This window comes from Paramacrobiotus metropolitanus, unplaced genomic scaffold (assembly GCF_019649055.1).
Source record: "Paramacrobiotus metropolitanus isolate TYO unplaced genomic scaffold, Prichtersi_v1.0 Parri_scaffold0000072, whole genome shotgun sequence".
Lineage (NCBI taxonomy): Eukaryota > Metazoa > Tardigrada > Eutardigrada > Parachela > Macrobiotidae > Paramacrobiotus > Paramacrobiotus metropolitanus.
In genome coordinates this window covers 673707-693995 of record NW_026570292.1, presented here as the reverse complement: position 1 = coordinate 693995, position 20289 = coordinate 673707, and the positions used below count along the sequence as shown (strand labels likewise).

Here is a 20289-nt window from a genome sequence, read left to right as displayed (position 1 = left end):
GCCCAAATGTTAACGACCAAATCATGCAAGCTATTCACTCAGTATCTGTATAAGCAAAATAATACTAATAAGTATTGCAGTTCACGAGTCATGGGCTAAAATCAACTGCAAGCCACATTTACCTACATTAGATCACACTTAAAGTCCCGGACGAGTTGGCTGCTCCTAAGCCTTGACGAGCCATTAACTAAAATTTAGTTCAATCACACATTTAAGCCAGACTTGAACACCCGCAAGATTTGGCTGCTATTATGCCGTGAATCCTGATAGTCCTGTGCTAACAAATTTACACTATGGTAATAACTTTGATTAATCCGATTTATTCTAAGCTCACTTTGATTGCTTGGTATGTACCGGTATGTGCGTGCTTTCGCTGGACATGGAGCCCAGTTATTTTAGGACGTTTCCGGCGAGAAGTGTTAATTCCTGTCCACAGCCTTATAATTAAGGGATTTGGCCTGGTACATGGTACGAAATTCGTGTGCATACACGAAAACTTACAGTTTCGCGCACTCATAAGCACATTATTGTTTTGTTTTATGACATTTTACATCCAGACGATTTGTATAAACGGGCGTGAACACCGTTTGTGCGCGCAACATCCGGTTCGGGAATTATGGCTGTCGGAAAATTCCAAAAAGTTTTAATGCATTTCTGTGCACCAAAAGTCTCGTTATCAAGCGGTCTTCTTCAAATTTTGCATATAAATGCACATGATACATATTGATGAAGGTCGTTTTTACACCGAGCCAAACGTTTGAAATTCCTTTTTAAATTTAAAAAAATTGTGCAACTCTGGTTCGGTGTAAAAATGATCTTCATTATTTTGGTTGATAATGAGACTTTTGGTACACCAGAATGCATTTAAACTTGGAATTTTCGAACAGCCGTTACTCCCGAAACCGAAATTTGCGCAAATAAACGGTCTTTGGGCCTCATACAAATCATCTGTCTTCAGAACGTAAAAAAACAAAGGAAGTGTTTCGAAGTGCGCGAAAGTTAAAGCAATTTATACATGAATTTGGTACCATGTACCGGGCCAAATCCCTTAACGGCGCCATAATGCCTGCCGGCTAGAACGTTAACGTCGTTATAGCATTTGCCGGCTAGAATGTTAACGGCGTTGTAACGGGCGCCGGCTGAAATGTTACCGGCGTTAACAAGCGTGCCGGGCTAGAATGTTAATGGAGCTAACACACGTTAGCTGTATACGTCAGCGGTTCTCACGAGAATGCCGGACATTTAAACAATGTGCATTGGCGTCAGGGCGCAACATGGTGCTCAGAAATTTTTTCCAAGTGATCGCGAACAGTTAATAATTAGCAACAAGGGACCCTAAAGCAGCAGTAACAGCAGAACTCAAACTTTTATCTTAAGTTAATTACAAACTACAGGTGTCCGAAAATGGCCAATTTCGGACTTTCTGACCTCTCGCAGATCTTGCTAATAAACTTATTAGTGGATGGATAATTAAACCGGAGATAAATCAACAAAATACAACTGACAACGCTTTATTAAAAAATGTCCAACGCAGATTTTTAAAGTAGAACCACAGATGACCGCATTCTGTCAAAAACGTATGTTGCGAGCCAATACCATTGCCCATGAAGGATTGTGAATACACGGGCGGGTGCACTTTCGACAGATTCTTATCATTACATGTACGTAACCGAATAAACTACTATTGGTTCGGACGCCAAACATGCACCATGCGGTTTGGTTGTTGGTTCCGAATACCGGTTCGCCGCTTGGGCAAGCAAAGCTGTGAAGCCGAGTAGTTTAAAACAAAAGCAAATTTTGAGTTTGACAAGTCTCGGGCGACTGCAAACTGTAATGACCACTTACGTGATGTTGACCTTTGCGGCAGCCTTATGTAGGTCACATCTGGCCGCTAATGAGTTTTGTCCGAAAAAGTGCGAGTGACCACTAATATCTGGTTCGGCGCCAATCGCCTTTGCAGCTAGACCATTTCAGCCGCTTTCCCCATACCGGCACCTGCGGCCACATCCAGGAAACGTGTAAACCCAAACACTACATGCACTGTAAAGGCAGCCAGAAATGCAGCATGTGCAATATTAAATCGAATTTTGTGAAGGATTAGTGTCATAGTGTCGGCATAGCTTGTTTTCGATGTTTTTTATATGTAGCAGTGGTCAAAATACAAGAAAACGGGTTTTGGCAGTTTTTAAGTTTTTTGCAGACCTGTGGTCAAATTGTTTACCACTTGAATACTCCTACTATAAAGTACTTTTTTTGTGCTATTCAATGAAGTAAGTGTTTTTACTTTATTCATGTTAGCCTAATTGATACAAAAATAAGCATTTATATTCTGGAGACCGTCTATGGTACAAAAAAGTTATGTTTCGAAGTACAAAACCTTTTGAATATTTGAAAATATAGCCCTGGCATCCATGTTAACAGCGTTAACATCCCAGCCCGGCTCAGATGTTAACGGCATAATTTGATACCTTTGATAAGCCGTCAAATTCTGTAGTTTAGGATTCATGTGTTCTACGATTTTTAATTTTTTATATACATGTATGTATGTTAGTTTTACAGTTTTTTGTTGATCTTTCGAAATATTGCATTAAAGGCAACATAGCATCAAATATCTATTGCATTAAATATCCATCAAGGTTAATATCCGACATTCCAATTTAAACCGCTCGTTGACGCCGGTAACAATATCATATGAGCTGGCACATGTTATAACGCCGTTAACATTTGAGCCGGCACATGTTATAGCGCCGTTAACATTCCAGCCGGCACATATTATAATGCCGTTAACATTTGAGCCATAGCGCTGTTAACTTTGGAGTCCCTGTACACTGTTGATTTAGTGTCGAAAAAAACAATTGTTTACTGCTGTACACAAATCTTTTCACGGTACTCGTGATCGGCATCCTACAAACATAAGTAGGTACTCGTAGTCGACATCCATATTTTTAAAACGTTAACGTCTTCGCCCGGCACCTATGAATGTTTATTAGCGCAATGTTGACTACAGCCTGTCGAGTGGATAAACTATTAAATACTCGTACATTGTAAAGATCATAAACAAAAGAGAATTGTGCTTTCGTAGCTGTAAACGAAATTCATGACAAAACTAAAAAAAACGTACCGGCTTTGCATTACATTACATTTTTCTGTAGGTGGCCAGTCAACCTAAATGGCATTATGGCCGTGACATAGTCATAAGCCGCAGCTCACACACTGAGACTCCATACTTGATCGCATAAAAGAGCAAGTTACTCTTTAATCCAACAGCTGAATCGTAGGCAATAGGCATCCATATTCGACATGAACGATTTTTTTAAAAAATGTGTGCATCCCCGCCGAGCACTCATGTTCACAAACTCAGTGCAGATCGCAGTACAGAATAAAGAAAATACAAAGTACGAGCAGCCTTGTGCGCAGAAAGTATTAGCCTTAGCAAAAAATTAACGCCTCTTGTAAGTGTTTGTATTGTACAAGCGATTAAATGGAAGGGGTTTATGTTGATAAATTAGCAGAAGTTCGATTAGCGTACAATTATAGCGTGAACTTCTCAGCTCGGCTCGCGTGTTAACGACGTTAACAAAAAACTTTACTTCCTTTAAAATCGCTGTTCATTGTTTAACAAACAGCAAGCGCAAAAAAAAACACTTTTGGAAATTAAAATCTCTTCTGTTTTAAATGTGAATCTAACACGATCGCCTTCATGACAAACTGTAAAATTAATGTCTCAAATTTTAAAATAACGTGCTCTTGAAAGTAACATAAAATTTCGTCAGCAATTTCAAAAAATTAACTAAGTATGTAGGCACAGTCATATTTATAGTTCACGTATTGCTCCAAGCCTCCAACTATTACTATTACAGTACATTAAGATGCCGCACCGATTTGTATACATACCATTCATTTACACGAACAAGATCGGTATTCTGATCGATCGATCGATCGTATTGTCACTGCTTAAGAACGTCTGAACATCCTATTCGTGCGGGACTTCAGACCGTGTTTAAATGAGATTTGGACTTGATTTCAGCCCATGGTTCGTGAACTGCGATTATTTTGCTGCAGAGATTGAATGAACAGCTTGCATGATTTTGGCCGTTAACATTTGGGCCTGGCGGGAATGTTAACGTTAACATTCTAGCCCGGCTCACATGTTAATGCGTTAACCGTCAACATGTTAACTGTTTTGCCGGCTACAAACGCTTATGAAGGAACCGGAGGTGTTCAGATTACACAGGTTTTACTGTACCACTAATCGTAAGAAACAAGATTAAATTTTGCTTGTTAATGGAACCAGACCAGTGAGGGGAAAAGTATACCGGTACTTACACAATCCGTAACGTAGGCGAACCACAGTATTCCTTTTGACACGATAAATATTGTCAGGTCAAAGGGGTTTTCCGGTTGGAAAAAACCGGCACCGAACAAGGACAAAGGCACGAAACAGACACAGTACCAGGCGAAACAACAGAAGAGAATCCTGGTGGCCATCAAGCGCTTCTCCATGCGTTTCCGGATGCGAATAATCTCACCGTTAAATCGTCGACGGAGACGTCTCTTCCAGCTGACGAAGATGTATACATACGATGATCCGATGATGCTTAGCGGTAGCGCTACCGAAATGAAAGAAATCCCGCGGGAAGCCCAGGTATCTTCTTCTTTTACGTAGCATGCGCCGTTCAACATAAGTGGGATGGTGACCTTTCAGAGAAGAATAAACCATCACAACACTGAATCGTAGATTTTTTAGTACAAGCAGATAAATGAAAAGCACAGGTTATGGGAATGCTTGGTTTTCTTTCTTATTCTGTTAGAAATCAACTACCTTTGGATCGATGTACCGGTGCACGCTTAGAACGATCGCAATAACCCACGCTGTCGCAATCTGGGCAAAAACTATCTTCGGGCTCGATAATTCACGGTAGCGATCGAAATACACAACACTGAACAGCCGGTTGACGCTCAGCCCAACAAACGACCAACTGAGCGCGTCGTATACGACAAAGTTGACAAAGTACACCAAAGCACAGTTCAGATGCACCGGTTTATGGAGAGCATGCCGGAGAAAGGGCACAGCGTCCAGTGGAAACTTACCCAACAGAGGAAGAGATTCAAGCACAAATAGTGCAGAATAAGCCATCCAGAGCCGAATTTGTGCAGCCGTCGGCGAATGAGTACGGCCATCAGGAGAAGAATCATGAAGCTGCTGATCAGATCCACAACACTGTTGAATGTTATCCAGATAATGATGTCCCGCGAGGTTGTGTTATAATTGGTCGTATTCGGCATTCGTGAGTACGGTCTTTAGGCTTGCGATCAATTTACGATGCACAGCATTCGACAAGTGTATGAATGGACGATTAGGGAATTATTCCCAGCCATTCAGCATCATACAATACACTGCTGCTTTCAGTCTGAAAAACTGAAAAACTAGGAAACAATTCCTGGGCATCAGTTCGTCTTGCTAACTTCGCTATCCTGGACGTTTTCGAGCAGATTCGCTAAGTAGGCTGGGTATGTACCCAAAAAGAGTCTCCTCGGTAGCCAGTATAAATAAACGCTTCTCAGGAACATCCTCCTTTTCGCCGTCATTGAGCACAATAATAAACTCGGCAACTGAAAGAATCACAGGCGACGGTTGACGGCACTGTTTGAATAGAAGGAAACCGACTGATTGGCATCTCTCAGAAAAGGCAGGGGATAATGAGCAGTCCCGTGGTAGTTATACGTCAGAGCATACCACGAAGAGCTGTTTACGAGAGACACAGGACGTTCCGGTGCGGTATTTAAGGTGAGCGATTTTATATACGCTGCACAGTCAATGTTTTGCGGTTCGCTGCATCTGAACAGTCTCTGCAAGCCAAATACAGCACACGGGATGGCGTGCGGCCCAGGTATTTCCCGTCTTATTGAAAACAATTTCTTTACTTATTGTTATTGTCCAGTGGTCCGTCCTTAAAGTCGCAGTCCACAGGTATTGTCCAGACTCAAAGGCAAATTTGCAGGATCACCAAAGTTGGGTAGAAAGTGCTTTGCGCCAGCTGCGGAAAATGCTGTACGTTTCCACGCTGGCAAGCATTAACTAAAAACTGGATTAATATTGCGAATTGGTCTGGATGAACCTTCAAAGATTTGCGAGTGTTGCAAAGCAGTGTCGTGCTTGCGCAAACGTTACGGGTAGGTACAGAGTACAAGTATGAGTAAACTGCCTCACCCAGCTGCATTTTCTTAAGAGAACTTTTTTCTTTCAAGTATGACAAGTAAACTGTATTAAAAAGCGTTAGCACAATGTTTAGACACTCCGGTTAAACGATCAAAAAGTAGTTGGACCCAGCACCATTGTGGGATCACACAACATAACCGGCATGACATCCATAATATGCATGGGTATGACATACAGATTCCAAGCACTGGAAACACTTGATCTGAGTGGGAATGCGCTGAATTTTCCATGGCCTCGTATTTTACGGACAACGTTGAATGTGTCGATGATGAGTAGCATTAAGCTGGACTATAACGCGTTCTGTCCGAACGATCCTGCCAAGATTTGCGGTTGCTGTGCAGCAGCGGCGTTTATGCGGTGGGTTCACGAAGTGGCCAGTATGACGGGTGAACGCAAGCCAGTTGTGTCGTTCACTTGTGGCCGGTTTGGATGCGGCGAGTCGCCGGCTTTTTGGGCTGTCAATTATCCCTCCAGACCGCTGCCCGCTCTTGATGCTTACTCCGGATGCTGCGTCAACGAAGGCGACCTAGGTTGCACGACAACAACCCGACGATCAGAATGGGGAGTGAATGCCTCCGTTACCTGGCGCGGTTGCATTGGCGGTAGCACCATCATAGTTCTGATTACGCTCTTCTTACTGAATATCTGAAGGCAGGGAACGCAAGCTCCCAAGCAATCCAGTATAGTGTGACTATAGTGATCAACGCAACCATGTTTTTGTAGGATATCAAATTTCCTTGATGCAGTGACTGGCCTCGGTTGTGTTTGCAGTAGCTTGGCTGCATAGTGCGTCTGTTCGCCTAGGGTAGTTTTTTATCGCATCTCAATTTTTTACCGGTTGATTATGGTATGGGATTCGGTACATACATAAAATATTACACTAACAAGTCAGCAACCATCCAGAAAAAAAGTGTCCAGCAGAGAGGCATAGATTGTTATGCATGGACTTTGCTGCTGCAGTTATGCATGAACTTTGCTTCGTTTTTCTTATAACAATTATATGTAATTTGTTTTCTGGTCACCATTATGGTATAATTATTGTACATGTACATACCGGTAGTGTCGTATACTTCCGTCTGCCTGCAGAGTACAGATATCAGACGATGAGTATGAATCTCTTCGATTCTTCGGTTAAACTTCTTATCAGTCAGACAGTCACTGTATAGAATACAAGACTAGTATGCTTATACGTATAATGACTATGGCAAACTTACTGTGGCGTTCTATGAACACAACAATGCCACTGCATTATCAGCACCAAGCGATAAGGCTAACAAATACTAATTAGCTAACGTCTGACCAATGTTACGCACACTATTCTACAGCAATGTTGCAGCAACAACCACTGTCAATGTCCATCAAAAGTTATTTAAGCACTGCCGTCTTGGCTGATTTAAATTCATCTAGAATTCCACAGTAGACTTTCTATTACTAAAATGTTATCACGGCGCTTTTTCAGCGCAGCTTTTTGCTGTGCGGTCTTGAACGCTTGGTCCGCAGGAATGAAAGCAGGTAAAAAAGATTCATTTGCTTTAGACAATTTTAAAAATGCGGAATCATACAACTGAGGAATATTACATGCTGTTAACACCATATCTGTAATGGCCGTTCACAGCATTTCCAAGCCGGCAGAATACAGAAACCGCTAAACAGATTATTGTATCGAGTCAAATGCGAGAAAATTCATAAATCATTCTAATTTTGCGATTTTCTTATTGTAACTTTCATTCCGGTGCAGAGGATCCGGTTTCCGTGCCACTGCCTCACAGCGACTGCACACGAACAACCAATGGAACCACCGTGGCGTGCATTCGCAGTGACAATTATACTATTCCCGGCAACTTCGATGTCACCTTATTTCCCACGGATGTGACGACCATCATGGTGGGAAAGGTGGACGCCCATTTCACTGGCAAAAAAACGAATACCATCCACAACGACGCTCCACCGTTACCGGCAGATTTAAACGCTTTGAGAACCGTATCTTTGTTCCACTTTCAAGGAACTAACGGAGTGCGTGTACCCTTCGAGGTCTTCTTAGTCAACGTCAAAGACCGGCTCACTGCTTTACATTTGAAGTACTGTCGTATTGGTACACTCAGCGCCAACTTCCTTGACGGATTTGTACAGCTGCGCATGCTTGATCTGAACGACAACGATATCAGCCAGATCAATGTGGCTGCTTTTGAAGGTCTATCCAGTTTACCACAATCAGGGCCTGGACTTCTGGATACGCTTCAGCTAACGCGAAATCAAATTACCACGCTGGATTGGAGAGTATTTGCTCCGATTGCGAACTCGTTGACAGTAAGTGGTCTCAGCTGCCGTCAGTAGTTGCTATATATCATACGTCAGTAATAATTAATAATAATAACTGTTATCGAATCTACCGAAATGAATGTGCGCATATCAGTACGCTTGCGTAGGCTTACTGTACATGTACCTTGATGTAAGCACTGATGTATACTATTTATGTACACTGATAATTTTAAATAGTACACGTGTAGGACCTCCAACATTTAACCTTCCTAATATTATTCCATGTAATAAACATTGTGAAATGCAGTTAGAGACCGAAAACAGTAGTACTGTACTGCCGTATACGGCATACTGTACGGTCTGCCGTACGTAACCGTATACGAAAACACTACGGCAAACAATTGCCGTACCGTAACCGTATGCCAAAAACACGATTTTACAATGGGCGTGCCGTATACGGTACTGCCGTATACGGTATACCGTACGGTCAATCCGGTTATTTTTGCCGTAACCGTACCGTACCCGTAGGAGCCGTAAGCAAAACCGTACGTAGCCATACAAAACTTTAGTACTGTTTTCGGTCTCTAAATGCAGTATACGATTACTGTACTGTTTGTACTTTGCAAGGGACAAATACTGCAGTACACGCACATCTGGTAATTCTTATTTTTGTTTGGTTTCAGCAACTCGGGCTGGAATTGCAGAAGGTTCCTAAGTTGAGCACACTAACCTTAAGCAAACCTTACCAGTTCACCCAGTTGCGCGATTTGGATCTTAGTGGGAACTCATTAGATTTCTTATCCCGTCCGATTCTCGACACCGTACCCATAACCAATGACTCGTTTATTATACTAGATGGCAACGCTTTCTGCCCTACCAGCAGAACCTGCGCTTGTTGTGCTGCCAAGGATTTCGTGAGTTGGGCGCATGAGCTGACCAACCTAACGGGGGCGCAGCGACCGGAACTAATGATGTTTTCGTGTGGGACGACGGGCACGACAGCGTCCTGGTACGTGGAGTGGACTGGGGAAGACCTGCCACCGCTAGAGCAGTATGCATGCTGCAGCAATCCGGCTGCGCAGGACTGCATAACTACCACAGCCACGCCGAGTACCACGACCCGTACTACGACCCGTACCACGACCCGTATCCCGTCCCGTACCCCGCCCCGTACCACGCGTCGCTCCACACCGGCGCCAACCAAACCCTGGGATAAGGATGATACGACAAAGCCAGAGGGTCCCGGTGGCGCTGCAGTGACCGATCACCGTACTGGACTAACGCTGATCGTATTTTTGGCTGCTATGTTTCTCTTGCATTGGTAATGTCAAGGTCATGCCTTGATCTGAGCTAATTTCTAAACGACACGGATGATACAGTTAACGCTGCGAAATGTTTGAGGAATACGGTAGAACACACTTCAACACAGTGTCATCTGTTATCATTACGAAACTATGCACCCGTGACCCAACTAACTCAGAACGTATTGAATCTGCAGTTATAATATTACTCTGCACAAACACCGAAATCAGTCAAACCACCGATACCATTGGAAAGTATTGCAACATCGCATTATTAAATTAACAAACGAGAATCCCTATAACAATGTAGCAACGCACATATCTATATTTTTAATGTTCTTTGGTTATTTTGCCGCACTCCAGGGATCTACCGGATGTACATCGGATCGTTTCAAGTTCAGAACGCCAAGACAACTTTTTGATCGATACTTGGCGCAAACACATTTCAGTATCTCAATCGCATCTCGCCGATACTCCAGATTCAAAATATAGAAGAATGCCTGCAATGATGTACGCTGTAGTATGTATTTTGTAACTTCTTTTTGGAAAAGTCTTAAGCGAGGTGACTCGGTGCACGGCACTAAATTCGTGTAAATGCACGGGAACATTCGCTTCCGCGTCGAAACACTTTTTTGGATTACACACGAGTTAGTGCTATGTATCTGGTCACTTCCCTTAATCGTTTTGAAATTTGATATTGCCTCTTTACAAATTATTAAAGTGACCATCACTCAGAAACAAATATCACATTTTGCTTATTAGTAGGAAAATTATATACGGTACTTACACAATCCGTAACGTAGGCGAACCACAGTATTCCTTTGGACACGATAAATATTGTCAGGTCAAAGGGGTTTTCCGGTTGGAAGAAACCGGCTCCGAACAAGGACAAGGGCACGAAGCATACACAGTACCAGGCAAAACAGCAGAAGAGGATTCTGGTTGCCAGCAAGCGCTTCTCCATGCGTTTCCGGATGCGAATAATCTCACCGTTAAATCGTCGACGAATATGCCTCTTCCAGCTGACGAAGATGTACACATACGTTGACCCGATGATGCTTAGCGGTAGCGCTACCGAGATGAAAGAAATCCCGCGGGAAGCCCAGGTATCTTCTTCTTTTTTGTAACATGCGCCGTTCAGCATCAGTGGGATGGTGACCTTTCGGAACAGAATGAACCATCACAACACTGAATCGTTGACTACTGTACATGCAGACAATTAAAAAACCCAGATTATGGGTAAGACTGATTTTCTTTCTTGTTTTCTTAGAAATTAATTACCTTTGGATCGATGTACCGGTGCACGCTTAGAACGATCGCAATAACCCACGCTGTCGCAATCTGGGCAAAACTATCTTCGGGCTCGATAATTCACGGTAGCGATCGAAATACACAACACTGAACAGCCGGTTGACGCTCAGCCCAACAAACGACCAACTGAGCGCGTCGTATACGACAAAGTTGACAAAGTACACCAGAGCACAGTTCAGGTGCACCGGTTTATGGAGAGCATGCCGGAGAAAGGGCACAGCGTCCAGTGGAAACTGTACCCAACAGAGAAAGAGATTCAAGCACAAATAGTGCAGAATAAGCCATCCAGAGCCGAATTTGTGCAGCCGGCGGCGAATGAGGACGGCCATCAGGAGAAGAATCATGAAGCTGCTGATCAGGTCCACAACACTGCTAAAGGTTATCCAGATAACGATGTCCCGCGTGGTTGTGTTGTAATTGGTCGTATTCGGCATTCGTGAATTGTGTGTTCAGGCTTGCGATCACTTTACGATGCACAGCATTCGACAAATGATCATGGAATTATGGATGATCATGGAATCATTTCTAGCCATTCAGCATCACACTCCGCACTGCTGCTGTCAATCCCGTCCTGCAGAAGTGTTTAAAAAAATTGTACATACTGTATATAAATGAAAAAATAGGAAGTAATTCTTGAGCATCAGTTCATCTTGCTAACTTCACTGCTCTGGATGCTTACGAGCAGATTCGTGAAGTAAACTGGGTATGTACCAAAAAGAGCCACCTCGGTAGTCAATATAAATAAACGCCTTCTCAAGGACATCCTCCTTTTCGCCTTCATTGAGCACAACAATAAACTCGGCAACTGAAAGAATCACAGGCGACGGTTGACGGCACTGTTTGAATAGAAGGAAACCGACTGATTGGCATCTCTCAGAAAAGGCCGGGGATAATGAGCAGTCCCGTGGTAGTTATACGTCAGAGCATACCACGAAGAACTGTTTGCGAGAGACACAGGACGTTCCGGTGCGGTATTTAAGGTGAGCAGTTTTATATACGCTGCACAGTCAATGTTTTGCGGTTCGCTGCATCTGAATAGTCTATGCAAGCCAAATACAGCACACGGGATGGCGTGCGGCCCAGGTATTTCCCGTCTTATTGAAAACAATTTCTTTGCTTATTGTTATTGTCCGGTGGTCCTTAAAGTCGCAATCTACAGGCACTGTTCCAAACATAAAGGAAAATTTGCAAGATCACCAAAATTGGGCCAGCTGCGGATAATGCTGTACGTTTCCACGCCGACAAGCATTAACTGAGAACTGAAATAATATTACGAATCTGTCTAAATGCACCCGCAAAAATTTGCGATTGTTGCAAAGCAGTGTCGTGCGTGCGGTGGATGGACCAGATGACCAATACGGACGAATGAAAACCGGTACGTGTCGTTTAAGTACGTGCTTGCTACCGGGACCCTACACAAGTCACCTACAAGTTACCTCCTATTAAATCTGTCTTTCCAGGTATATTTTTTATTGGTCAAATCGCGCAATGTATCGAAACATAATAGATTACACTAATACAAGAAAGAGTTACAACAGGTAAATTTATCCGCTTCACCAACGGCCCCGAATACAGATATCGCGTTCCCTCTTTGAATTTCAAGCGACAATCGTTGTCGCAGAAATTCGTGTGAGCGAGACTCCCCGGTATGTAGCTGCAGTCTTTTGCCTAATACTTTTGCGATAGAGGGTCTCCATGGTCCCATCGTTTCAAAGGCAATTGGTGCAAAAATGTAACGGCCTGTAACGTAGGTTCTTACTAACTGTAACTCAAAGCTGGCTAGATGGTATAAGTCTTTATTGATCTAAGACTGACTAAAACTATCAACGATTTTTAGTATTGAAAACATAGGACTTATATATGAGAACAGATGGACAAGACAACGTCCAGTTACACAACGTTATTGGCGTATAGTGAATAGAAGTTATGACATTCAAACGGATGCACTTCCGTGTTGCGTAATATGCCTTTGTTGGCCAGTGCGTTATACAGCAACGCACTGTGGCTCGAACGCCAACCGGCACTTATGCATTGTGTAACAACTCTGTTGGCCAGTGAGTTGTGTAACAACTCACTGTTACTGTTATGCCAACGACCAGTACATACGTTGTGCATGTACACATGATAAATCATGTTACACTCCTCTTCTAAAGAAAAAATAATTGAAAATTATTTATAAACTGGTCTTGTTTTTCTTTCACGTAAATTGTATCTTGGCTCATTGTTGTCCCTGTGTGGTGTTTTGGTGTTGCTTCCAATGTCTCTGTTCTCTGTTGTATGTTGTTCTTTTGGAGTCGTTTTAGCGAATTGGATATTCTCCTCTTCATCTAACTTGTCGTACCACGGTTTCAGTTGGGAAACGTGGACAACGTCCTTCTTGCGTTTTCCGTTTATGTTCTCAATTTCGTAGTTAACGTTGTTCAACTGTCGGATTACGCGATACGGTCCGTGCCAATGTTTAAGCAGTTTGGTGGTAAGCCGAGTGTCGGCTGGGATAATTTTGCCATCTTTGTTAACAAGCCGAGGTACGTTCCAGCGGTACACAAGGTCATTTGGTTCGTACTGCGCAGCTACTCTCCTCTCGTTATACGGTACTTGATTTCTTTCGTTTCCATCGATACATCGTAGTTTGGCTAGTTCCTGTGCATCTTTTATATACTCCGTAGTTTCTTTCACGTAATGGTCAAGGTCGTGAATGGCTTCCGGTTGGTTTAATGCTGTGTCGAGGGCAGATGTTGCTTGGCGTCCATGTAGGAGTTCGTATGGAGAGTATTTTGTAGTGGCGTTGACGGTTGTATTAATGCAGTGTGTTACGAAGGGCAAGTAGTTATCCCATTTGTTGTGGTCGTCGCAGTATTTCGACAGACATTCAGCAATAGTCTTGTTTGCTCGCTCTGTCATTCCATTACTTTGTGGATGATATGAAGTCGTAAACCGTTGTTTGCAGTTTAGAAGCTTCGTCAACTGTGACAAAAGATCATTGCAAAAATGTCTCCCTCGATCGGATACGATGTATTTAGGTACCCCATGACGTAGGATGATTTGCTCCATTATAAATTTAGCGGCGTTCTCTGCTGTGGCATTTCTTACGGCTTTTGTTTCTATCCACTTGGACAGGTGGTCGATTGCAACTATAACGTATTGGTTCCCCTTTGAGGATGTTGTATACGGGCCTTGGTAGTCTATTCCGATGGTGTGCCAAGGTCCTTCCACGGGAAATGGTTGCATCAAACCAGAGGGTTTGCCTGGTGGAGGCTTTTTAACATTACAGGGAATACATTGTTTAATATATGCAGATATGGAGTCCGTCATGCCGGGCCAGTAGTATTTGTCGTGAAGTTGGTGGTACATCTTTTCAGTTCCAAAATGTCCATTTGCGTCGTGAGCATTATGTAAAACTTCTTTCTGCATTGATCTGGGGATGACTAACAGGGTAACTATTTTATCGTTCCGGTATGCTATGCGATACAGTAAGTCAGCTATCAACGTGAATCGTGTACGCCGGTATTTATAGGCTTCGGTGTGCGTCGGGCCTTTAAGGATACTGGAAATTCGTCTGCAGAAGTTGTCTGTCTGTTGCTCTTGTTTTAGGTTGGAAGTCGTTATGTGAAATAACGGGTTGGCAAATTTCAGATTTTTAGGCGTGTTGGAATTGTCGAAAGGATATCTTGACAGGCAATCGGCGACAACGTTCTCTTTTCCGGCTCTGTATCCGATATTAAAATTATACTGCCGTAACCTTAAAATCCAACGTGCGTGACGTCCTGTAAGATTCTTTGCGTTTATAAGTCCTCGCAGAGCATTGTGGTCCGTTATAACTTCAAAAGTTCTATTTGGATCGCCTATATATGGGCGAAACTTGTCGAGTGCCCACACTACTGCTAATAATTCCTGTTCCGTGGCGCTGTAGTTCCGTTCGGATTTTGATAAAGCTTTACTCGCGTAGGTGATGACCGTTTTCCTTCCGTCGTTTTCGACTTGGTGTAGAACAGCACCGAGTCCAACACCACTGGCGTCCGTCTCCACTATGTGCCGTAAATTCCGGTCGAAATGTGCCAGAATGGGTTTCGTTGTTAATGCTCGCTTCAATGTTTCAAAAGCTTTCTGCTGTGTTTCTGTCCACTGGAAAGGTGTGTCTTTGCAGGTCAGTTGATGTAAGGGTGCCGATATTGTAGCGAGGTTCGGGATAAACTTGCTATATCCGACCATCCCGATAAATCCTCGAAGTTGTTTCCTGGTTGTCGGGGCTTGGTAGTTTTGTATGGCTTCTACTCTTTTGGGATTGGGTAATATGCCGTCTGGATTGACAAGATGTCCCAAAAATTCTACTTCACGGTGTCCAAAGTTGCACTTTGATGGTTTAAGTTTTAGTCCTGCTGCCGTTAATCTTTGTAAAACTGTTTCTAAATGCTCAAGGTGTTCCTGAAATGTCCGGCTATGGATGTTTATATCATCCAGGTAAATAACGATGTATTGGCCAATTAATCCGGTAAAAATTTTATTCATCATGCGCTGGAATGTCGCGGGGCATTGGTAAGGCCAAAAGGCATCACCTCGAATTGGTATTGGTTTGTCGAAGTAAGGAAAGCTGTTTTCACCTTGGATGATTCTTCAATCGGAATTTGCAGGTATCCTTGAACTAGATCTAGACTAGTAAAATATTTACTACCTCTAAGCGATTCTAAGCAGTCATCGATCCTTGGAATCGGGTATTTATCTTTGACAGTAATTTTGTTGAGGTCCCGATAGTCCACACATATACGAATTTTATCTTTTTGTTGTATTGGAACTAAATTAGCTGCATACTGGGATTGGCAAGGTGATATTATTCCTAGGTGTATCCATTCATCTATTTGCTTATCAATTGCCTCACGTTCCCACTGAGAAAATCGTCTCAGGTGCCTTGATGTTGGTTCGTTATTACCGGTGTCGATGTAACACTTCGCACAATTTGCACGTCCCATTGGTGACTGCTTCGTTGGAAAAATCTCGCGGTATTTAAACAGTAATTTCAGGAGCATTTTCTTCTCTTCACCGGTGAGTTCCGGTCCTAGCTTGACCATATCTTCAATGTCGGCCATTGACAGCTGGTCCTCTATAAATTTTGATGAGTCCCCAGGAGGTCTTTCGGGCTTAACTGCCCATTTTCTTCTGCGTACGCCTTCTCCTCCTCTTCTCTTTCTTTATCTCTCTCTTCTTCAATCTTTTCTCTTCTCTCTTCTTTCTTCTCTTCTCTCTCTACTTCTTTCTTCTCCGGAGACTTCTTTGTTAACATCATGCCTTCAGTGATTCTAGGTTCTTCACTGATGAACAGTGCTGCTCCTCTTTCTCATCGCGCGTTTGATTGGGTGTTCGTACATCTCCAACCCTCCGACCAAATCGGCCAAACTTGGGCAAAGGTTGTGCTGAGGATGTCCGGTTGCGGAGTAGCGTATTCGTGGATGGTACTGGCATGGTGTTCTTTAAATCGGCCATTAGACGTGCCCTGGGATTGAAGACTTTATTTTGTTTGAAATCAATCACAAAGGGTGTTGACCGAAGATAGTCGGTCCCAAGCAGCATGGCATATGGGAACCCTCTAGTATGGCTGCTTTCACCCATACTCTCTCTTTCATCAAATCTATGGGGACTCTGCATGATCCTGAAATGTTGAGTTTATCACCTGATGCGGACGTTGCGATGGTACCGTTCCATGGTTGTTTAGTCAAATTCTTTTTCTCAAAAAATTTCTGATTTATTATTGAAATTCTGATCCGGTATCTACGATGGCTTCTATTGGCTCATTGTCAACTCGTACTTTGCAGGTTATTGCGCCGGATGTCGAATTTGTACAGACCAGTTGATTGTTTACCGTAGCAAAAGAGCCTTATCTGCCACGGCCTTTAGTTTAACTCAGGTATTTCCAGTGTGTCGTCGTGTTCTTCGTAGCTGAAGTACGACGGTTGCCTATTGTTATTATTACTGTCGCGGTTAGAATTTCCTCCCCTGGAAAAATTGTTCGGGTTTCTTCTGTAATTCTGGTCCGTATTTCGTCCCTGGCTTCTGCATTCGCGAGCGACATGACCTTTTCTTCCACATTTATTGCATTTTGTCCAACAGTCCTTCTGCATATGACCTTTATTACCACAGCGGTGACATATTGCATCTGAACGAGTGTTGCGTCCGTTAAATCGGCTTTCGTTACGCCGGAAGTTGGGCTGGGATCCTCGTGTTATGTTTTCCACAATGTTGACTACTTGATCCAGGCGTTTAGACAAATCAGTTATTTCGCTGTTCCGTGTTTCCGTAAAGAAAACCTTTGCTTTTGAGTCATCAGCCTCTGATTCCCTTTGGGCCTTTTCCTTGTACTGCTCCTTAGTTGCCTCGGTCTTCAGCTTGTCCAGGAACTGGGCTACGGTTGTCGGTCGATTGGTGACAAAGTTCGATTTCATGCGTGTCGGGAGTTCACGAAATAATTCGTTCGCCTTTTCGTGCTCAGTGGCTGTAGGGTTGATGACATCAAACATTTTCAGGACTTTCGTGACGTATGATGGAGGATCCGACTTCGCTAGGTTCTGGTATTCTTCCTTCTTCAGGTCGTAGTCCAGGTCAGTAGGGCCAAAAATTTTAAGCAGGGCGTTCTTCGCGCTGATCCAGGTTACATGTTTGGTTTGCTCCGATTCCCACCATCTTAAGGCATTGTTGATGAAGCACAAGTTAAGATTCGTCAGTTTTGTCGCTTCCGTCCATCCATAAACTCGGGTAAAACTTTCGTAGCGTTCGGTAAACTCGCGTACATCTTCGTGTGACTCACCGCCAAATTTCGGGAAATCTTTAGGAGAAAGTTGCATTCCGGACGTTTGAAGAATGGTAGTAATGGGAGTTGATCCAGTTTGTTGCTGTTGTTGTTGCTGTTGATGTTGCTGCTGTTGTTGTTGCTGCTGTTGTTGTTGCTGTTGTTGTTGCTGTTGTTGTTGCTGTTGTTGTTGTTTAAGTGAGGTCATTTCTTGAAGAAGTTGGTCGATCTTTCTTCCGTACACATTGTTTGTGTTGATTAATGACTGGAAGGCCCTATCCTTTGTTGCTAGATACAATGCTTTAAGGTCAGCCTTGGACATCTTGAATGGAAAAGTTCCATTTTGGAGTTGGGATAGTGCGTCAGCTTCGTCAGTAACAGTGATCACGTTGTAAAGGTCAATTAGGATTGGGATGTCGTTTAGGCTAAACCGTCTGAGGATGTCGTGTTTTGAAATCAGTGGTTGTAGTCCTGTATGGATTGCTTGCACTTGGGTATCCTCAAATGTGATAGTGGTCATTGTTGCTGGATTTGGCGTTGATGTTGTGGAAAGGTCACTGTCTGTGTCTGTCGCTCTATTGTCAGTATTGCGTGTCTTACCTGCCTGGTTGGCAAGGCGCAGCTCGATGTCGGTTTGCTCAAAATTCTTATCCGGTATGTCGGTGTTACTACGAGTGTTCGGCATCAACTGATAAGAGGTCACAGAGTAATCCGTTCAGTACATATGGTGGACAAATATGGAAAGGTCAGGGTTATAGCAGAAACAGGAATCGGACTGAAATGTCAGATGTAGACAGCTGGATCGGAACCGATAGTTCACTTATGTAGTAAGCTGTATGGAACTATGATGTCAGTTTAGTACATAAAGGTCAAATGTAATCCATTGTAATCCATAAAGATCGGTAGATACAGTGGGATCAGTGTGGAAAGGTCAATGGAGGTTGATAGTAAACACTTTAAAGACCACTGGAGCCACCATTTGTAACGTAGGTTCTTACTAACTGTAACTCAAAGCTGGCTAGATGGTATAAGTCTTTATTGATCTAAGACTGACTAAAACTATCAACGATTTTTAGTATTGAAAACATAGGACTTATATATGAGAACAGATGGACAAGACAACGTCCAGTTACACAACGTTATTGGCGTATAGTGAATAGAAGTTATGACATTCAAACGGATGCACTTCCGTGTTGCGTAATATGCCTTTGTTGGCCAGTGCGTTATACAGCAACGCACTGTGGCTCGAACGCCAACCGGCACTTATGCATTGTGTAACAACTCTGTTGGCCAGTGAGTTGTGTAACAACTCACTGTTACTGTTATGCCAACGACCAGTACATACGTTGTGCATGTACACATGATAAATCATGTTACAGGCCGACCAGATAAGAATACAGTCTCGATTTCTTCTCTCCGGCTTGTACCGCTGCCGCTCCCGCACTTGTGGCTTTGAGATGAGAAACCGCCGCCGTGTCTACACATGTCTCAAGCACGACACATGCCGCGCTTCCAGGCGAAAGTTGTGCAGCCGTCGGGACGACGATCCGACGTGTGGGATGTTCCTCGGGGTTCCAGTTGAATCTGTCTTTCCTGTAAGTCTTTATTAGAACTGGCTACGTGGCTGCAGCACTGGAAAACACCGATTTGCAGAACAGGCTGCTTTTACTCGTAACATATGATATTTAGCTGCTGATGACTTGCATATTATAATGATCATACCTACTGAATCATAATTAATCTAATCTCCCGCAGCAATCCATAAAATTAATTCAAACTTGACCTTTCCAGTACACACGTGCCGAGCGCGGATGCACGAGGCTTACCTTGTAAATATAATATTTACTGAATCATACTTAATCTAAGAGCTGATAAAACCTCAATTCAAAAGATAGCAAGCGCTAGCAACTGTCGAAACAAACAGTACCCTAGTATACTGCAGTGTACATGTATTATAGAAGTAGTGATAGTACAAATTAGAAATCAAAAGTGCCTGCACACCTCGCGGCTGTCAGAAATTTCCCACATGTAAACCCCGCATGGGAATGAATAATTATTACTATTCTTACAAGCCAGCTAATGCTTTCCGTGTCTGGAGTCTGACCGCTGTTAAAGTATTATGATCGGGTTTTCTACTGTTGCGGCAACGGTTTGCGTCGTGGTTGCTTTACAGACTGCCTCGATTGGTGCAGGTATACGCAAACCGTAAAAGCTTTAAGAGAAAAACGATAAACCAGTTTTGCGAAGGTACGAAGGCATCGGTGCCTTCAGTTTTACTATTTAAATGTTAAAACCCACTACAATGCTAAGCTTTAAACAACGCTACTGATATAATACGGAAATCCTATTAATACAGCGCCGCTGTGTTAATGGGACAGCAGCTTCAATTTGACCCTTATTCCTGACGACGTCATTTTCATCCG

General features: G+C 43.2%; 2 protein-coding genes across 2 annotated transcripts; one reads left to right on the top strand and one right to left on the bottom strand.

Annotated features, from left to right (window-relative positions):
- The first annotated feature begins 7554 nt into the window (after positions 1–7554).
- LOC129594927 (uncharacterized) lies at positions 7555–9881 on the top strand. Its single transcript, XM_055491794.1, has 3 exons — positions 7555–7732; positions 7959–8527; positions 9163–9881. The coding sequence occupies exons 1-3, from the start codon at positions 7657–7659 to the stop codon at positions 9802–9804; spliced, it is 1287 nt and encodes a 428-aa protein (XP_055347769.1). The 5' UTR covers positions 7555–7656; the 3' UTR covers positions 9805–9881.
- A 7088-nt stretch (positions 9882–16969) lies between these two features.
- LOC129594898 (putative mediator of RNA polymerase II transcription subunit 12) lies at positions 16970–19622 on the bottom strand. The gene is made up of 2 exons (XM_055491757.1): positions 19593–19622; positions 16970–19498 (listed from the first exon to the last, which is right to left on the bottom strand). The coding sequence occupies exon 2, from the start codon at positions 18549–18551 to the stop codon at positions 16974–16976; it is 1578 nt and encodes a 525-aa protein (XP_055347732.1). The 5' UTR covers positions 18552–19498; positions 19593–19622; the 3' UTR covers positions 16970–16973.
- Positions 19623–20289: the final 667 nt, after the last annotated feature.

Bases quoted from the DNA above. Each gene is read 5' to 3' on its own strand.
- LOC129594927 (XM_055491794.1), top strand. From the start codon at position 7,657: ATGTTATCACGGCGCTTTTTCAGCGCAGCTTTTTGCTGTGCGGTCTTG. The intron at 7,733-7,958 runs GTAAAAAAGATT...ATTCCGGTGCAG, and splicing joins GTCCGCAGGAATGAAAGCAG to AGGATCCGGTTTCCGTGCCA. The intron at 8,528-9,162 runs GTAAGTGGTCTC...GTTTGGTTTCAG, and splicing joins CGATTGCGAACTCGTTGACA to CAACTCGGGCTGGAATTGCA.
- LOC129594898 (XM_055491757.1), bottom strand. From the start codon at position 18,551: ATGCCGAACACTCGTAGTAACACCGACATACCGGATAAGAATTTTGAG.